Below are 18,357 nucleotides of genomic sequence, written 5' to 3'. Positions count from 1 at the left end.
TCAGAATGCATTCAGGTTTAAGTCCCTGAACCAAGGTTTGTGGTTAACATAAACAACAAAATTGTTAAAAATTGCGATTGCTAACTAAATGAGAGTACAGAATGCCATCTCAAAGGTGCACAATTTATAATATCCTGACATTAATAGAATGATGTCTACACAATTTCTGTCTCTTGTCGTTCTCACTCTGTATTTGTCCTCTACCCTTGGAGAAACATAATATGAAACATAAATAATAATTAAAATATATATAAATAAAATCGATTTTAAAAAATAATATTCGATTATGGAGACCAGTGTTTCCCCTAGGATGGAGTCATAGCAGCGGTGCTAAGGCACGTGGGCCCAGCATAATGTGAGCGCGGAGCGCATGGAATTTTTTAGTGTGTCCGCGTGCGAAGTGCGCCCCGCCAATTTGTTTCTATGTGTCAGCCATGTGTCAGCACAAGAAAGGCTCTTGAGGCCTAGTACCAGGGCCGGTTCTAGACAATTTGCTGCCCTAGGTGAGATTTTAAGCGACATTTTATGTGTAAAGAATAAATGAAAAATCTCTACAAAAGACAAATACACTACAAAAACAGAAACTTATTGACATAGGTAATAGACGTCAAAATGGCTTCAAATGTATTCAGTATTGTATGAACATGTTTGAATTGGGGGGTGGACGTCACATCCTCTAGGGGGGTCCAGTAAAATGCTTCAATCTGGTGCACTTTGAGCACACAATTACTAGAGACCTGGGGCTGTATTAACAAAGGATCTTAGGGCTAAAAGTAGCTCCTAACTGGCGAATTTAGGAGAAACTCCTAAACATAATGGGCGTGTCAGTCTTAAATTTAGGACTCCTAATTTTATTCACTAAGAGCAATTCACAAAGTATTTTAGGCCTAAAAGTAGCACCTCAGTTTAGGAGAGCTTAAAAGTCCTCGAGAGGACTCCTAACTCAGTAAAACCTATTCACAAAGAATCTGAAAATGGCTGCGAGACGAAATGTTTTGGAGACAATGGAAGACTGTGAATTGATCAAGAGATATAGCCTGGCAAAATCGTGAGGGTATCAAACTTGTTGTGGAATTAGTGCGGGATGCAATAACATCCCCGACTAACAGGAATAACCCGATTAGTCCAGAAATAAGATGTTTGGCAACACTACGATATTTAGCAACAGGGAAAATGCAACTTTGCAATGCCGACGATTTAGGAATATCGCAACCATCAGTCAGCCGTGCCATAAACCAAACCATCAACGCGCTCTCTAGACCACATATCATCCAACAGTTTATCCGGTTTCCTTTGGACAATCAACAACTACACAGGATCAAAGCCAACTTCATGGCAATTGCAGGTATGCCCGGTGCGGTCGGTGCTATTGACGGGACGCACATAAAAATAATTGCGCCATCAAAAGATGAGGACGTGTTCGTCAATAGAAAGAAAGTACATTTCATCAACACGCAGATTGTTTTCATTCATCATGATAGGGGGGCTTTAACGGCAGTATGGGCTGTTATTGAAAGTGTTTAAGTGCTGGAAATATGCTCATTGGATAATAGTTTGCGGGGTGCTTTTAATTGCCTCCTTGATTTAATGCAATTGACGTATTTTTATTGTTTGCTCTCTCTCTTTAACGTGCATATACAACGTCATTATCGTGGTCTGCACAAACTTGTCATCATGCGTGTATTCTGCTAAATGCACTGTCCATAACTATTTGATAGGAATACATTTCTAGCCTAGGCTATTTCCTTGTTTTAGTGGGCTCGTTTGTGGGATGTTGCGGATGAGTTTCACCGAGACCGCCTGCTCTGAACAACCAATCACTGTACTGACCGCTTCTAAACTCATGCACGAGAATCGACGTAATCCATAGCAATGGCGCGTCACTCTTAGTTCACTCTTAGTTCACTCTTAGTGATTTATCCTTAGTATGAGTAGGTCTCAGCGGCTTTGTGAATAACTTTTAAGAAAAAACTCCTACGTAAAATGTTTTAGCGCGAGTTAGGAGCACTCCCAGCGGTAAGATAAAATGCTTTGTGAATACGGCCCCTGATGTAGGGGGTACAACTCTAAAACGCCCATATGAAAAAGATCGGTTTACATTTTAATAATCAAATAAGTATGTGAACATAACCAATAACCTACCATAGCCAATAACAAATAAATGTAGCTTATTTTATTTTTGTTGTTCATTCAAATCTTATTTTACCTAGTTAACATTGATTTATTTATGCATATTTTTGTATCTCTCCAACTTTAAACGATATTTTTGGTTAAGTATACATTGGAATGATTTCAAACCTGTTTTTATTTATCCTAATAATTATAAAGGAGTGCCTTGGAAATATGTGTTTACATAATTTGTGGTCAAAACGTTTGAGCAGGGCTCTCGACTAACTTTTTTCACCATGCTCCCGGAACCGTCCCGAAATACAATCTAAGCCGTCCCGAAATTAATGTGGACCATCCCGAATTTAAAATATTAGTTTTTCTACATTATCATTAGTTAAAATCATTCAAAGTGACCTTTAACATAAATAAAACATCATACAAATCATTAGATGATAATTCATCAACCTTTTTATTTGAGTAAATCAGTCAATCACATGAACAAAGGCCAAATAAATTTAAACAAAACACACAAACGAGAAAATTACTCAAATATTGAATCAAATCAAGTTCCATCCAATTAACAAAAAAATCCAACACTCTGTCCTGAAGACAGAACCCAGAGTAACCACTAACCAGGATGACAGTCTGTAACACAGTCAGGAGACCTTTACAAACTGCCCCGCCCCCTCGCACACAGACGGGAGAGAGAGATCTCGTCTGGATTGGAAAGCTCGAAAATACATCATAGACGCATGTTGTAGTCTTATTGCATATTAGAAACGGAGTTGGATAAACTAAAACTGCGATATAATGTTTATGTAGCAATACTATGACATATATTTTTTAAATGTCTCCAGTACCGATAAAAAGTCAGATAACGTCGGAGCTTAACGTTACCACTGTCTTTAATAATTCCGTCTCGGCGGGGCCCGTTTAATACCGGGGCTCGGTACCCATCCATACATGGGGAGAGGCGCAGCATATTGCTAAGGACTAAATACGATGGAGGGTTCTCATCTCAGCCTTATTACCCATAGGGGATGAAGAGGAGTAAGTAAATAAAGACGCCGGCGCTCCAGGGTCTGGTTCTGCTGTGCGTTTTTGTGATGTAACGGTAAAACATTTCAGAATTCCTCCACGGGATACCATTGTCATTTTACATCATTCAACCCGCGAAATACACGCACTCAGTACATAGCCTAATGTAGCTAGACACGCAAATTTGCGGGCCAGGAATTTGCGAGCACAGCCAGCTGTGCGGCTGGCTGACAGCCATGGGCACAGCTTACGTAGTGTGTGTGTGTGTGTGTGTGTGTGTGTGTGTGTGTGTGTGTGTGTGTGTGTGTGTGTGTGTGTGTGTGTGTGTGTGTGTGTGTGTGTGTGTGTGTGTGTGTGTGTGTGTGTGTGTGTGTGTGTGTGTGTGTGTGTGTGTGTGTGTGTGTGTGTGTGTGTGTGTGTGTGTGTGTGTGTGTGTGTATTTCGCGGGTTGCTAAATGTTTTCTGCGTGTGTGTTTATGTTGACAAGGAGGTTTAATAACTGTGTGCTACACAAAACGTGCAGTCGTTTTCATTTTCATCGCCGTTTGTAGTTAGCAGGGTATTTTTATTTTAACTCTCGTCCCAAATTCGTCCCCAAATTATTTTTTATCCTCCCCTACACTATTTTTTTCGGCCCCGGGACGACAGGACGTCCTTAAGCTCGAGCCCTGGTTTGAGACCCACTGAGATAACTTAGACTAAAATGAACTATCTAAATACTCAGAGAGTCCTTAACCTCACTGAGCCTCTCAGTCTGACAGGAGAGCTCTCCTCCACCCTGGTTGTAGAAACATCTACATCTTATATCCGTTAGCGCAGCTAGCACCAGATTCAAATAACAACAGCGCCGGTACCGGTGCGCCCTCTCCCTTGCTCGCTCTCTCGCTACCACGCTCGCACTTTGGCTGTGAGCTGCGGGCGCCTGATAAGCCAACATCCCCCACTTTCATCACTTACAGCGCCCACCGTAGAGGGCAAATTAAACGTGTAACCGGGGTGAAAAGGGTGTTACATTTACTTAATTATGAATGTTGTTACATCAAGGCCGAACATTTGGATGAGCGCCAACGGTCAAAAATGTTTTTTCCCTCCCAGAGCTACCAGCGCAGCGCCCCCCAGATCTGGCGCCCTAGGCGACCGCCTGTGTCGCCTATGCCAGTAACACAAATACTACAAATCTACATAACAAACAATCAAAAATGAAAAATGGTAGCCACTTATTATTATTTAAAAAAATGTTTGGGTACCTCACCTGGCTGGCGCCCCCTAGCAGCGGCGCTCATATTTCAGCAGCGGCGCTGCGCCGCCACTATTTGTATATAGGGGAAACACTGCTATGCTTCAGATATATGGATAGATTATCTAGAAGAGGTATTCAGTAGGGGTGGGCGGATCGATTCCAAAATATCGATACTTCCGATATTACGTTTCAAAATATCAATACTAGAGCCAATAGGATCGATGCTTTTATACTTTTTTTCCCCGTCTCCTCTACTCGTCAATTTCTTCAAAAAACAATGTGCAGAGCAGACGAACACAAGTATATGCTCTTTTCTTCTCTCTCCACTGCTGTCCTCCTCTCCTGGAGGCTCGCGCACGCGCAGCGCGCTCCCTGCCTGAATGCCGATTATCAAGCTGACTGACAGCAGCCAGCAGGGCAGGACAGCAGCAGCCAGCGACTCGCGAGTGCAACACACACAGGCGCATGATGGCTGAGAGAAAGAGGAGCGTTGTGTGGAGCAATTTCACAACTGCCAATTCAAACTTATCGAACTGTGATGTTTGCAAGAAGACAGTTCACTACTCTGGCCATTTGTATTGTTATTTTTCATGTTTGCACTTTAAATTTGCAAAAGTAGAACGTTTATTTGTCTATAAAAACTGTCCTGTCTTTATTCATGAAAATGAATTCAGATTTAGTCTATTTATGATGATTTCAGCTCAAAAATCATGTCATGCAGCTCTCCCCTATATGAAAGTACATAAGACGCTTTTCATTTAAAAAAGTATCGATATCGGTATCGGCGATACTGGCCCTGAAATACTTGATATCGGATCGAATCCAGATTTTGTGGTATCGCCCACCCCTAGTATTCAGGGGCCAATTTGCTGAGGCAATCCGGAGTGAATGTCTATACTCCACTAGCAAAACATATTAGCCGCTTTCACACCAAGTACTTTGCAGCAGAGTCCTGCATCGGGTCGGGTACCCGCGGGTACCCGACGGGTGACCCGCAAAAAAGGTGATTCGCGGGTGGTATTTTTGGAATGTACAGCGCTCAGAAGCAGATTGATGCGCTGCAGAGGTTATGATTATGCACGGTCCCGAGGGGGAGAGGTCTGAGGATTTAAACATTAAACTAAATTATTATTATTTAAATATATTTATTATGCAACACCCGCGACCCGACCCGCATCATCTTTGTTTTACCCAGAACCGAACCCGGAAAAAAGTGTTTGAAAAAATACCACCCGCGAATCACCTTTTTTGCGGGTCACCCGTCGGGTACCCGCAGGTACCCGACCCGATGCAGGACTCTGCGCCACATTCTGAATGGCTGAGGTGAAGCTCTCTAGCGGAGAATACAGCATTTTCCAACACTTCCTCAAGAGCGAAATCCAACGTCTGGGAGGCTTTTGGTGTCCTCCTAGATGGAGAGAATAACCAACATCCCACGCTTTTTGAGAGAAATATGCAACTGCGTGTGTTAATGATTGCACGTTTTCCCTGCTCATATATATGCGGGTTCGGGTCGGGTTGCGGATCCTGTGCCGACGGGTCGGGTCGGGTTGCGGAACTAATTGGTAATATGTGCTGGGGGCGGGTTCGGTATTGCACGTCGCGGGTGCGGGGCGGGAGCGGGTCTTGAAAATCAGACCCGTGCAGGACTCTGCTTTGCAGGGCACTAAATACAGATCGAGTTCACACCGGAATAAGTTCCTTGAGGGAAGATTACGCAAATGAGCCGCTGACGTCACTTCGTCTTCTTCTGCTTTGGGTTTACTGGCTGGCCGCAAACAACTTCACGGTGTATACTGCACCTGAAGTCCCCGGAGTTGGGGACTGCCTTCAGTAGAAGCTGCTGGGACTCCCAGCAGCTTCTACTGAAGCCTTCCGAGTAAATCGCCAGAACGCCGACACCTCCTCATCACTCCACCGTTCCCATGTTTTTTTTGTGTTGCCATAAATTATTCTCTCTTTGTTGGTGCGCGGGGCTAATGCTAATAATGCTAATGCCACAAATAATATGGCGGCTTCACAAGACTTTTCAGAGTTTTACGGGGCGTGGTTTGAAATTCGCCCAGCCAATAGAAATTGGTACTTTTTTAGTACTTTTTTGGTACCACCTCTCTAGCAGGCACTAAAAATGGGGGTAAAAGTTCCCGGTAGGGCTGAAAGATATATTGTGTCATGGCGATAACCGCGATATGCGCATGCGCGATATTCACATCGCAGGGACGTGAGATATTATAAATTTTTTATAATAATTTATTTATTCTTTTCATAATTTTTTTTTTTTAGGTCGTGTGATATTAAGTAGGTACATTAACTGAAACACGTCATGTTACAATTATTTTGCTGCTTGCTACAAAAGGAAAACTTGCGCGGCTCTCATGTCAGGGGTACTTGAGTGACTGACATGCAGGCTCTGCATGCACAGCAAACCACCAATCACAATCATTCTTGATCAGATCCCATTAGGCCCCGCCCCGCTAGTTTGCAGACCATCAAAACACCGTAAAAAATGAGCGAGGCACAGGAGGACAATACCTGCGAGAATGAAGATTTACTTCCAAAAAGAAAAGCAACATCTGCCATCTGGGGCATATCTATTTTGGATAAAAAAAGGTTATTCTCTTCTTCATTCACAGATGAACCCCCTTATTTGAGGGTAAGCAACAGAAAAACACATTGTCTGATTTTTAAAGAATGTATTTGCAAATTATGGTGGAAAATAAGTATTTGGTCAATAACAAAAGTTCATCTCAATACTTTCTTATATACCCTTTGTTGACAATGACAGAGGTCAAACGTTTTCTGTAAGTTTGCACAAGGTTTTCACACACTGTTGCTGGTATTTTGGCCCATTCCTCCATGCAGATCTCCTCTAGAGCAGTGATGTTTTGGGGCTGTCGCTTGGCAACACAGACTTTCAACTCCCTCCAAAGATTTTCTATGGGGTTGAGATCTGGAGACTGGCTAGGCCACTCCAGGACCTTGAAATGCTTCTTACGAAGCCACTCCTTCGTTGCCCGGGCGGTGTGTTTGGGATCATTGTCATGCTGAAAGACCCAGCCACGTTTCATCTTCAATGCCCTTGCTGATGGAAGGAGGTTGTCACTCAATCTCACGATACATGGCCCCATTCATTCTTTCCTTTACAAGGATCAGTCGTCCTGGTCCCTTTGCAGAAAAACAGCCCCAAAGCATGATGTTTCCACCCCCATGTTTCACAGTAGGTATGGTGTTCTTTGGATGCAACTCAGCATTCTTTCTCACGTCTAGTTGAGTTTTTACCAAAAAGTTCTATTTTGGTTTCATCTGACCATATGACATTCTCCCAATCCTCTTCTGGATCATCTAAATGCTCTCTAGCAAACTTCAGACGGGCCTGGACATGTACTGGTTTAAGCAGGGGGACACGTCTGGCACTGCAGGATTTGAGTCCCTGGCGGCGTAGTGTGTTACTGATGGTAGCCTTTGTTACTTTGGTCCCAGCTCTCTGCAGGTCATTGACTAGGTCCCCCCGTGTGGTTCTGGCATTTTTGCTCACCGTTCTTGTGATCATTTTGACCCCACTGGGTGAGATCTTGCATGGAGCCCCAGATCGAGGGAGATTATCAGTGGTCTTGTATGTCTTCCATCTTCTAATAATTGCTCCCACAGTTGATTTCTTCACACCAAGCTGCTTGCCTATTGCAGATTCAGTCTTCCCAGCCTGGTGCAGGTCTACAATTTTGTTTCTGGTGTCCTTTGACAGCTCTTTGGTCTTGGCCATAGTGGAGTTTGGAGTGTGACTGTTTGAGGTTGTGGACAGGTGTCTTTTATACTGATAACGAGTTCAAACAGGTGCCATTAATACAGTTAACAAGTGGAGGACAGAGGAGGCTCTTAAAGAAGAAGTTACAGGTCTGTGAAGGCCAGAAATCTTGTTTGTTTGTAGGTGACCAAATACTTATTTTACTGAGGAATTTACCAATTAATTCATTAAAAATTCTACAATGTGATTTCCTGGATTCTTTCCCCCCATTCTGTCTCTCATAGTTGAAGTGTACCTAGGATGACAATTACAGGCCTCATCTTTTTAAGTGGGAGAACTTGCACAATTGGTGGCTGACTAAGTACCTTTTTGCCCCACTGTATCGCAGGGGAAAAAAATATCGCAATGTCAATCTTTTTGAATATATTGCAGCCCTAGTTCCCGGCACTAAGTACTCTTTTTGGTGTGAACGCGACATAAGGGGTACTAACGGAACTAAACGGGAAAAGTACGGGAAAAGCACTTCACGGTGTGAATGCGCCAGATGCATTCTGCTTATTGACGCGGTTAGGTCCATTTCTATAAGCTGGGCCTTTTGACTCAGAAGCTAGATTGTTGTCTTTGAATTGAAAGGCCATGGGTTCATGGGTTCAATCCCCAGCCCCTGCAGTCTACATGTTGATGACAGGGGGGGGGGTGGCTGTCATCAAAATTGATGAGTGCTTCTGATGGCCAATAGTGTGTGGCAGGGGGCACCTTGCGTGGCACCCTCTGCCTCTGAATGAATAGGAGAATGCTGAATGTATATGTAACCAGAATCAGAATCAAAATGCTTTTTTTATTATTAATACCTGCCTGTCAGCCTTCCATCTGTGCACAAACTTATCTCGTGCCCTCATTGGTCATGTGCGCGTTCGTGTGTGTTGGAGGAGGGGCTCTGTAAGTTAGTCTGAAGGAAGGGGCAGATTTTTTACGGTTGTGTACTTTCAAAATCTAGCGCACTCGAGCTGGTTTCTCCATTCTTACCTACCCTACCTTTTAAGTACTATTTTGATAAATGTGTACTTCTCTTGAAAACTCCCATTTAAGGCAACTTTATACTTCTACTCAAGCAAATATTGTACTTTTTACTCCACTTCATTTATTGGAAGTAACTCAGTTACTTTGTAAATAAAAACACACAAGCGGATATGGTATAAAGCAGTACTGTACAAGTCATCTATAGAGTATTTAACATATCTAAATTGGCTCCCCTTTGACAAACTACAATACTATACATAAAAACAGGATAATATAATAAACATAACAATATGATAATGTGAGGAGTATGCACAACAAGTGCTTTTACGTTTTGATTCTTTAAGTATATTTAGCTGATGATACTTCTGTACTTTTATATAATTTTGACATGGGCCATTGTGCAGAATGAGTACTTTTTGTACTTTAAGTTAACTTTTGAAATCAAGACTTACACTTGTAGTGGAGTATTTTAGGACCATAGTATTTGTACTTTTACTTAAGAAAAGGATCTGAGTACTTCTTCCAAACCTGTGTAAATCCTCAAAAAGGATGAGGTTTGTCTTGGGCTCTTTTGCAGAGGCAGTCCTGAGTATATGGTTATGCTCAATGGTAAAACACATTGACTGACCCAAACAGTGCTCCACTCCACTAAGTTCCATTATTCAGAACAAGGAATTAAGTAAACGTTTTCTAGAAAAGGTCTAAGGGTTAATTACAATGTGTGTCTGTGTGGGAGTTGATGTACAGGTCTGCAGGGGGCACTTGTAATTGAGAGGCGGCTGCCTGCTGCCAAACTGTAGGGTAGCAGATATCTGAGACCCCCTTTGAGACACTCAAGGACTTAAAGGGAGTCATTTGAAATGTGAGTTTCTTGGGACATGCGTCCGTGCATTTAGGTCGGTGTATGTGCAGACCCCTATCTGTGTGTGTGAGAAACCGTATCTTTAACCACCCTCATTCCTTCCGACCCATGGCTGTAATAGTGAGGATAATGCTGTCAGGCTTCCAGCAATCTGTATCTGTTACTTCACTTTGACAGAAATGTTATTCAAGAAGTGCCTGGCATCAGCTTCAAATAACTTGAGTCTGTTGTTATGGAGAGTTTTGGAAAGAGAATGAATCCATTGGACTCTTTCAAGCACTCTTAAGTCTTATATTCAGACCGGAGAAGACTTAATTTCCCTAGGAAACATGCGCTCATTGGACTTATACATTGATCAGATGGATAGAAGTGAAGTCCAAATCAAGCTGGTTTGGTAAAAAAACTACTTTCTTCTATCAATTTGCAACTTAAAATGACATATTTTCAGTTCTAAGGATTTAGCCTTCTTTGGCTTTAACACTTGAAGCGGTTTTGCTCAGTTGGCGGGGAAGGGTGTGTCTTTAACTCTCATTGGAAGACGTACAGAAAGTTAAGGTATTTCCGCTCTAAACTTCAAAACCCTCATTACATGTCGTTCGTCTTTCTAACGAGATAGGATCACCAAAGGAGCCGGGACATGTCGTCTTCTCCTGATAAACTCCCTCGTGTGCTGGGCTGTGAGTCTGGCAGTAAGAACAAAGAATGGAGTCTGCTGTATCTCCATCTGATATATATATATATATATATAAGTGGTTTTTTTCTGCATCTCAAGCCTCAACAAGTTTCTGTTTGCATATGATGTCTGTATTACTGCAGTGTTTGAGCTTTGCAATAAACCCATTCAATTGTGCTCTCTTGGCATAACAATCTCTCTTTCATAATACCATCAGACATTCAGTGGAGCTGGAGGGGAAATGTATTTTGTTGTAGAGAAAGAAACGTGTGCAGCGTTAATAATAAACGTTAGAACGCTGCAGGGTTGTTGTTGTTGGGTAGTCCTTTTCAGGGGTGTTTGCTCAAAGAAGTGTGTATTTCCAGTCTCTTGTGTCTCAACATGTTATTTCTTTTTCTTTTAGATCTGGCTAATAAGCATGGCGGCACATACATCGTCATGAGAGTCCAGAACTGACTGTGAGGAAGGAGTGAACAGAAAAACAAAGCAGGAAGAGAGAGATTTATACATCGGATCAGATGGGTGGGACGGAGGATGAGCGCACAGCGCAGGCCAGCATGCTCTTTGAGAACTTTGTGCAGACGTCCACCTGTAAGGGGACCCTGCAGGCCTTCAGCATCCTCTGCAGGCAGATGGATCTGGATCCTCTGGACTACAGCACCTTCTACAGCTCACTGAAAGCTTCCGTCAGCTCCTGGAAGGTCAAGGGCCTGTGGACCAAACTGGACAAAAGGGCTCAGCACAAAGTCTACAACCAGAACAAAGCCTGCCAGGACACCAGGGTAAGAGACACCAACGTGTGCTGAGTTTGAGGCTACTAATGGCGCATTTACACTGCAGGGCCTCACTCGGCTTAGTACGGTATAGTTAGGCCTTGTTAGGACTGGCTCACTTTATGCTGCGTTTCCATTACAGTTTAGTAGCTGTGGCAGTGACTATAGGCGGAGCCGTGACGTCATCTTCAATGCGAACCACAGAAAACTACACTGAATACACTGAATTACAACCTTTGTAAGTCTGGATTGTCAGCCAAATAGATTGTGTCATTAGATCCTTTCTGTTACTATATGCAAAAAATTGTCCCAAAGAGAGGCTAATTGTGTGCATATAACTTGAGTAAATCAAAAATAATTGTAACTAATAATAGGTGAAACTTTATAAACTGGTCATCAGATGTTGGTTAAATGGAAGTCGATGACTTTTCGTAGAGGCCTAAAGACATGCTGTAAGTTCAGATACTTGTTTTATTTCATATAGATCTTATATTTTTTATTTGATGTGCTGCCCTTTGTTGTTGTCAGACCATGTATGTCTCAGTAGCATGTTTTGCGGTTGGAATGCCTTCGTATCAAAAGGAAAAGATAAGGCATCCGGAGGGGAAAGAGGCCAGGGACCCGCAGAGGGGAGATTAACAGACATGGGTTGGGCTGAGGGTGGGCCAAAAATAACAGCTCAGTATTTATCCCAGACATTTTTGAGGCAGAAACTGCTATTTGGAGAAAGATGGTGACCCTGTAGCTGGGTCCATGTTCTGTTTTAGATTTGAAAGTCCAATTCCTGTAGCTCTTCTGTCGATCTCTAACTCCTGAAGATATATCTGGCTTTATCTTCTAAATGTTCCATCATGTTCAACAGACAGACTGAGCCTAATGGCGCATTTCCACTACAGCGTGGTTTAAGTGTCCCGTGCCCAGCCCGTTTTTGGTTGCGTTTCCACTAGGCGTAGTTCCGGCTAGCGGGTACTTTTTCACAGTTTTCTGGCTCTCCAAAATCGAGGTTCTTTCCGGGCCAACAACCGGACTGAGTATGCTAAACTAGAGAGAGAATCGCTGTCAACTGAACAATGAACATATTTGACCGTGATTTAATTGTAATACACGTTTCAAAATGATGCCGAAGTAACAACATACTAATACCGGGAAGTAAAAACCAGGAATGAATGCTTTGACAAGTCTGCAGACAGACGGCAGGCGAAAAACCTTTTTAAATGCGTGTTTTCAGAATGGAGATTGGCTAAGCTAACGTTGTATATGCTCAGTCCACACTCAAAACAACGGCCTAGACATAAATAAACCAGCGACTGTATTCGCCATGACACAGACAGTCTGTGGTTTGTACTTGTTTAACTTTTGTCTATAGTTTCTGAACAGATATGAGGAGCTGTGAGCTCTGAGTGCTGAGCTAACGGCTGATGTTGGTTTTGTGCTCGCCTACACTGCGTTACTATAATTACTACCCCAGTTCCTAAACTGTAATGGAAACGCAGCAGAAAGTGAGCCTGGCCTAACAAGGCCTAACGAAGCCTAGCCATACCTTACAAAGCCAAGCGAGGCCCAGCAGTGGAAAAGCGCCATTAGTGTGTCTGTCTGCTTTTAGGTGCAGAGAAGTTGGATTTCTTTTCCTAAAACAGTGGAAAAGCAAAGCTTTGAGCTCTGTAAAGGAAGAGGGTAGCTGCAGATTAAGCTGATAATTAGTAACTCACTTCTTGCAGAGATAACAATTATCACCACTATCTGCCAACTAGGTAGTGTACAGTTGAGTACAGTTTAGAGCTCTAACAGTAAAAACAGCTGTTTGCTGATACTGGAAACCGTGAGAGTGAATATATCATTGTAGTTATGGTCTGTACACCTGAAGAAACTGTGAGCTTCTCTGTGAGTTTGCCACAACAGTGACACCTTTCACATTACACATCATTTGATCAATTTTTAATGGGTGGCACAAAACATCATCTTAAAGAGGCCCTAATATGCTTTAGGGGTTTATTTACTTTCGTAACATAGTGACATCACTTTGTTACACTCCTGTTTCTATTGGCTAGCGCTCCAACACATTGTACTTGATTTGGTAAGGGGCGGGAAATCTCCAAACAGTTGTCGGCCAGCTAACCAATCAGAGCAGACTGGGCTCTGGTTTCAGACAGAGGGTGAAAAGAGGTGCTGCAGCAGACAGTATGAGAAAGATAAAGAGCTTTTTGAACATTAAAGCACAGAGACATGTCACAGGAGAGACACTACTTACAAATATGAACTCTGAAAGAAGCATAATAGGGCCTCCTTAATGAAGATCCTTAAGAATATTAAAGGGTAATGCAAAGGTTGGTATTCCATTTTATCGCTTAATATTAGCAGTTCAGATCATGTCAGACTGAAACATCCCTACCCTCTTGTCCTTACATCCCCCCCACCTGACCTCCTCCCTTCTTCCTTCAGTGCCTGGTCATCGGCAGTGGCCCCTGTGGGTTACGGACGGCCATCGAGCTGGCCCTGCTGGGCTGTAAGGTGGTGGTGATCGAGAAGAGGGACACCTTCTCAAGGAACAACGTGCTCCACCTCTGGCCCTACACCATCCACGACCTCAGGGGCCTCGGAGCCAAGAAGTTCTACGGGAAGTTCTGCGCCGGCGCCATCGACCACATAAGTGAGTGTCTCTTTCTCTGAACTCTAGTTCTTTATTCATCCATCCTTCATGAAGCACTGACAGCAGAGTGGAAAAGCTCACTACAGGTTAACTTTCAAACTTCTTATTTTTTACTGATACTTTCCTTGGGATTTATTTTTGTTAGGACAAATAGTTTAAAGTTCCCATGTCATGACCATTTCTACTGATCATAATTCCATTGTTGAGGTCTACTAGATAGAATATATTTATATTGTGCAATTTTCCTAACTCACATTGGTTTCTCATACAGCATCTCTGTATAGTATGTGTATTCACTCTCTGTCCTAAACGGCTTGTTGGAGCTCCTGCCCCCCCCCCCCCCCCCCTTCCTATGAGCCCAGTTTGCTCTGATTGGTCAGCTTGCCCACTAGGGCTGTAACGATACAGTAATTTCACGATACGATACGATACACGATATTGAGCTCACGATACGATATATATCACGATATTCAGCCAACGATACGATTCGATACGATTCGATATAATTCGATACACTTACATCATTTTCTGAAAGATTTTAAAGGGACAGTGTGATTTTGGTGACATCTTGTGAGTGTTCCATTGACTTGGATTGAATTAATTCAACTGAAAACTGAAAGCATCAATTATACAATATATGGCTCTGACTAGACAGAGAGTCTACAGCTTGCAAATGCTGGACAAAAGGACTCAAAGATGTGGTGAGAATTTGTTTCATTTATTGAAACAGTGCCAACTGTAGTTTACAAGCCTTTGAAACGTAAGTACATAAAGTGCAGTATCACAATGGACAACGGAGAATAAAAAGGTGCAGCAGGTGGCCTGTTCTGAACAGATTCTTTTACAGCATTTTTAGCTTAACACAGAATATGAGGTAGCCAATAATTCAAGTCACTAAGAACAACATTTAATGTAAAATGTACCTACCAATAATTCAAGTCCAAAGGAGTAACATTTAAGCCAAAAACACTAAACAGAAAGGCTCCTCTCTAGATAACTGCATCTACATTCTCTTCAGATTTTTGTTCAGGAATATAATCTGATCAACGTGGTCTGGGAGAAGTGCACTTCTCTGAGCAGTGACGATGGCCCATTCAGTCCCGGCTCCAGCTCAGTACAGAGGGGGGGGCAGCTGAAAACCGAGGGGGGGCGGTGAGTCACATGATGCTGCATAGAATGAGAAAACATAACGGAGCAACATTAAAACAGACTCCACAGATCAGAGGCGCTGATCTAACATCCAACAACGGATGATCAATAACCACATTGCTAACAAACAGTAGCAACAATACAAATGATAAAATAACCAGCTCTTACCTTCAGTAGAGTTGCAGTCTCCTCTTTCCTGACGAGTGGAACCTCCTCAGCAGCATCTCCTTCCACTCATCTTTGAATTTCCTACTGAGGTCATTATCAAAGGCCAGCTGGATGAGATGGGCTTTGCGTCGATGCAACATGCTGCGTCTGTGCTCACTAAATACATTCTTCAACGTGGAGAACGAGTTTTCACATGTAGCAGTTGATGCCCCGAATGTTAGTGCGTGTTTGAATGCTGTCATTACCGCTGGCATGGCACTTAATACCCTGGACTCCTTTGCAACAAGGTGACTCAAAGTCACTCTCTCTACTCCCTGGCCTGTGCACCGGCTTTTCAAAAACTCTCGCGCAACTGTGAACTGTGCCTCAACCATGTCTGTGTTTGTTAAATCCAGTAGTGGTTTCACTTTCTCAGCCTCCAGGAAAATCACACTGGCGGGGTCCAAAGCGTCCAAAGCTGACATATATTTCCCGTTACGCTCGCTGAAACGTGCAGCCATTTCACTCAGAATAGAGTCGATGATGCCAAAAAACAGCCGCTTGCAGTCTTGTTGAATGTCCACTTCGCGCTGCCCAAGGCTTTCACTCACCACGTAGTCTTGTAGCGTCCTGGTGGCCTGCCGCTGCCGTTTTGGAGGAGCAGGCGCGCCGGCGCCCTCACCTGCATCCCCGCTGTCAGCCCACAGTTTCTGAAATTCCGCATCTGATCGTAGATCCTCTATGCAAGAAGAGGCACTTTGAATGAGCCGGACTGCAGTGATTAGATCTGTTTCTTCGGCTTGCAGCATCCAATTGGCTGGGTCCATCAGCCCCAATACTTTGTGCATCACACCGGTGAGAAATGTGAAGCTCCGTTCTGTAATGGCCTTGTGAAGTCCAACAGATTCAATTTTCACATCAGCACTTGCTCCCATGGTTCCGATCTCTTTCAGGAAGTCCACCAGTGCAGTGTGTGACTTCAGCACCACAGACACCGTGTCAAGGTGTCCGGTCCATCGCTGCTCTAACAGCCTTTTAAGCTTCTCTCCTTTGTACTGTGCGGCTACAGTGGGCTTTTTCATAAATTTATAAAGGGAATTGCACACTTCAAAAAAATCCCCAACTGCACTCTCTGAGGAAATAGCATGCACGATCACCAAATGCAATTGGTGGTTGAAACAATGGATGTAAGGCACTTCTCTGTTTAACTTATTTTGAATAAGCTTCTGCATGCCTCCCTCTCGTCCCGACATGACGCTGGCTCCGTCATAACACTGACTAAGAATTGTGTTTGCGTCAAGGCCAGCATTTGACAGTTCATCAAGCACAACATTAGTGAGTGACTGGGCATCACATTTGTCCGTTGTCTGCATTGATAACAGCCTCTCTTGCATTTTGTAGTCCTTGTCCATATAACGCACAACTATAGATACATTTTCACTGCCTGTCGGGTCTTTAGTTCCATCCACCTTGAGTGTAAACCATGACTCCCCGACATCTTTAACAATTTGCTCTGTTACGATCGTGCTCATCAGTTCAATGATGTGATTTTGAATATCATGTGATGTGTAAGTTGCGTTTTTTGGAATTGTACTGAAAGCCTTTGCAAGCTCTTGGTTTTGCCTCAGCGTGTAATCAAACAGTGAGAGAAACAGTCCGCTTCCCAGTTCATCTCTGCTATTGACTGAATCCACTTCACCCCTCAGTGGCAGTTCGTTTGAGACAAGAAATTCAATTATGTCAACAATTGCAGACACATACAGGCGGTTTCGCGCAAGCTGATGAGAGTTAACCATGGTTGAAATTTCACTGCCTGTGTTGCATCGCATTTCCTTCTCTTTCCAGCTAACATTGCATGCTTGATGCTCTTTGCTGTTACTGTGCCAGCTAAATCCCTTTGCCTTATCATTAGCATGCTTCCAATTAGTATACCCAGTTCTTGTGAAAACGGAGTCACTCCCTCCAAATTTCCTGCAGGGAAAACAAAAGGCTGCATCTTCTTGCTGCGAATATTCAAGCCAGTCTCTCTCGTTGTACCAATTAGCCGAAAATGACCGTTTACAGTCATTATTATGCTGTTGCTTCTTTGGAAACTGCCTGAGATGAACCTGAGCTGGCTTGTCAACTCCGAGGTCCTCTGGTAAACCATGCTGTGAGTGCGACGGCGGGCTCTCCGGTCCCAGTGAACCCGGCTCACTCTCCTCACTGCGAGGCTGAACCCGCGGCTCCTCCCTCGGCAGGTGTTCCTCGTCCTCTCCGGTGCTCCTGCTGCTGCTGCTGCCAGGCGGCGGGGATGCCGCCGACGGTGTGGTTGTTTCTGGCTTTTTCAGCCATTTGCGAATATCCATTCTGTCCATAGACTGTATAAAATATTCTGAATGTCCGCTTGAATTAAAATAGCTGCTACGTTGCTTCGTTTGTTTTTGTTTTATGGCGGGATGACGCACTGACCGTCAGTGACCGTCAATTTACGTCTCATGACGTAAACTGCGTAAATTGCAAAGCTGTTTTTTTATTTACCCATGCTGTTCATGTTGGTTTGTCAGTGGAGTTTTCTGTTGTTTTTAACACATCATAAACTGTTGTAATAAAACTAAAAACAATAAAAAATAAATAAAAAAAATACTATTTTGATTGAGTAGGCGGACAGTCCGCCTACTCAATCAAAATAGTATTTTTTTTTTTTTTTTCAGTCCCCCTCTTGACGCCGGGACTGGGCCCATTCCCAAACCGCCCCCTACACCCTACCCCTCCGTTTGCGCGTTCACGCAGAGGGTCCACCTACGAGTGTGGAGCGGTGTGGAGGGGGAGTGGGCTATCAAGCCCTCAAACAGCGAGTCTGCAGCGGTGCTGACTTGAGACCGGTCTCTACCTGACCGGAGTCGCGCTGTGTATGTCCGCTGCTGTTAACAAGTAGTTCCAGCAAACATCCACTAATAAACTGCGATGTTAACAAC

General features: G+C 43.5%; 3 protein-coding genes across 12 annotated transcripts in view; 1 reads left to right on the top strand and 2 right to left on the bottom strand.

The window, feature by feature from the left end:
- mical2b (microtubule associated monooxygenase, calponin and LIM domain containing 2b) overlaps positions 1-18,357 on the top strand; it is an 85,212-nt gene that overhangs the window by 10,664 nt on the left and 56,191 nt on the right. For all 9 annotated transcript variants that reach the window (XR_013808725.1, XR_013808726.1, XM_079684743.1 and 6 more), the window contains exons 2-3: positions 11,088-11,466; positions 13,897-14,104. Coding sequence is in view for 7 of the 9 variants with exons in the window: in XM_079684743.1 (XP_079540869.1) it covers positions 11,203-11,466; positions 13,897-14,104 (472 nt within the window). In the remaining 2 variants the exon portion in view is untranslated. The remainder of the gene's footprint in view (positions 1-11,087; positions 11,467-13,896; positions 14,105-18,357) is intronic.
- Positions 1-18,357, bottom strand: part of LOC307041389 (uncharacterized protein) — a gene marked incomplete at its 5' end in the record, with an annotated part of 43,406 nt that overhangs the window by 24,263 nt on the left and 786 nt on the right. The gene's annotated exons all lie outside the window — the stretch shown is intronic.
- Positions 14,137-17,923, bottom strand: LOC307041384 (zinc finger MYM-type protein 1-like). The gene is made up of 2 exons (XM_079684756.1): positions 15,422-17,923; positions 14,137-15,271 (listed from the first exon to the last, which is right to left on the bottom strand). The coding sequence occupies exon 1, from the start codon at positions 17,755-17,757 to the stop codon at positions 15,424-15,426; it is 2,334 nt and encodes a 777-aa protein (XP_079540882.1). The 5' UTR covers positions 17,758-17,923; the 3' UTR covers positions 14,137-15,271; positions 15,422-15,423.

The sequence above is a fragment of the Notothenia rossii genome (assembly GCF_949606895.1).
Source record: "Notothenia rossii genome assembly, chromosome: 5".
NCBI classification, from domain to species: Eukaryota; Metazoa; Chordata; class Actinopteri; order Perciformes; family Nototheniidae; genus Notothenia; species Notothenia rossii.
This window is presented reverse-complemented; position numbering and strand designations above follow the sequence as displayed.

Bases quoted from the DNA above. Each gene is read 5' to 3' on its own strand.
- LOC307041384 (XM_079684756.1), bottom strand. From the start codon at position 17,757: ATGGACAGAATGGATATTCGCAAATGGCTGAAAAAGCCAGAAACAACC.